Here is a 1943-nt window from a genome sequence, read left to right on the forward strand (position 1 = left end):
TTATAATAAATACTCCACCACAGAGCACGAAGGGCTCGCGATGGTCTACATGATACAGAAATTCATACATTATTTGTTGGGCGGACACTTCAAGATGTATACAGATCACTCCACACTGAAGTACCTAGTCAATAAGCCTACGTTGCGGGGGGAGATATGTCGATGGTTACTGTTATTTCAGGAATACGACTTTGAAGTGATTGTGAAAAGTGTAGGTTGAATTCCAGATCAAACCATCTACCAAGGATAGAAATATGGGAAGAGCTAGCTAATTTGGAAGAAGGATTGTCGGATGCACAACTCTTCGTGGTGCACGTTGTCGACGATAATTTTGCTAACATTATTCGGTTTTTAACAACCGAAACCGCTCCCGAATGGTATTCCACGCAACAAAAGAAGGAGTTACTAGTTCGCACTGAAGATTTTTCGGTAATTGTGGGTCATTTATATAAGATGGGGTCGGATAAGATATTTCGAAGGTATATTCTGAAGTTTGAATGTTCTAGTATACTAGCTAAAGCCCATGGAGGAGTGGTAGGAGGCCACTATGCTAGGAAAGCGACCGCACAGAATATTTTTCACTCCGAGTTATGGTGTCCTACATTACATAAGGATCCTAAGGAATAATGCAAGGCGTGCGATGATTTCCAACGAATGGGGAAACCTTCATGAAGAGATGAGATGCCATTACATCCCCAGGTTTTGCTACAGGTCTTTGATAAATGGGCCATTGATTTCATAGGTCCTATCCAGCTACCAGGAAATAAGATAGGAGCACGATATATCAACACTGCGATAGAATATTTGACCAGATGGGTGGAAGCACAACCAGTGAAGGATTTTACAACGGCCACTACTTCGAAGTTTCTATTCGAGTATGTTTTAACAAGGCTTGATTGTCCTAATATTTTGATGAGTGATAGGGGTAAGAATTTCTTGAATGAAATGATCAGCACAATTTTGGAAGAATTTCAGGTATATCATCAAAACAGTATGCCCTATCACCTGGAGGTGAATGGAACAGTGGAAGTTTTTAACAAAATTTTGGAAAATGCACTGAGGAAGGTCGGGAACGCGCAAAGGAATGATTTGGAAATGCATGTACCTGCTATGTTATGGGCTTATAGGAAAACCTGTAAAACGTTAACAGGCCAAAATCCATTTAGGTTGGTCTGTGGGATTGAAGCAGTGATGCCGATGGAGTATATTGTGCCAACTTTATGGATTATAGCCTTGACCGAGATGGCGGACCACGAGACCTTGGAGGAACGGCTCGTGTAGCTAATGGAGTTGGACGAAGACAGATTTCTTACAAGATTTCATGAGCAAGTGAAAAAGGGGCACGAGAAAGCATGGCACGATCGACATATTAAGATGTGCACGTTTAAGGTGGATGACTTGGTGTTGTTATATGATAGCAAGTTTAAAAAAATTCCGTGAAAGTTTCAAATGCATTGGTTGGGGTTGTATGTTATCAAGGAGACCATGGATGGTGGCATAGTTCAGCTCATGAAGCTGAATGGGGAACCCTTCCCTCGGCGAGTGAATGGAAGTAGGATGAAGTTGTACACAGGGGATCTTGCCCCTGTACAATGACTATATGGTAGCAGGACAGTCTTAGTAATCAAAGAAATTGAAAGGGATTGCGGGACTATAAACTACGTTGCTCGATGAGGTGAAGAATGTCGTAGAAAGGTTGCTTGATGGATGAAAAGGGTGCACCAGGTGAAGTTGTGTTGGATATGCTGCGCCATGGAGGATGATGTCGTGTAGAAGAGTCAAAAAGTAGGCATTGAGGTTACTATTCATGAGCTGATGGCAGAAAATCAGTTAAGAGGATTAGGTAGGTGCTATTTATGGTGAAAATCTTTGAAGATCTGTTGCCAAAGAGGCATTTATTATCAGAATTTGGGGGGATCAATCGGATTTGAATTCAAAACTCC

The 1943-nt window shown here is 41.7% G+C and overlaps 1 protein-coding gene across 1 annotated transcript; it reads left to right on the forward strand.

The window, feature by feature from the left end:
* The first annotated feature begins 812 nt into the window (after positions 1-812).
* Positions 813-1281, forward strand: LOC149215095 (uncharacterized). The gene is made up of 2 exons (XM_089389619.1): positions 813-875; positions 976-1281. The coding sequence occupies exons 1-2, from the start codon at positions 813-815 to the stop codon at positions 1279-1281; spliced, it is 369 nt and encodes a 122-aa protein (XP_089245745.1).
* The last annotated feature ends 662 nt before the right edge of the window (positions 1282-1943 follow it).

The sequence above is a fragment of the Pinus tabuliformis genome, chromosome 1_1, assembly GCF_031772625.1.
Source record: "Pinus tabuliformis cultivar Carrire ecotype Pingquan chromosome 1_1, CPIR1, whole genome shotgun sequence".
NCBI lineage: Eukaryota > Viridiplantae > Streptophyta > Pinopsida > Pinales > Pinaceae > Pinus > Pinus tabuliformis.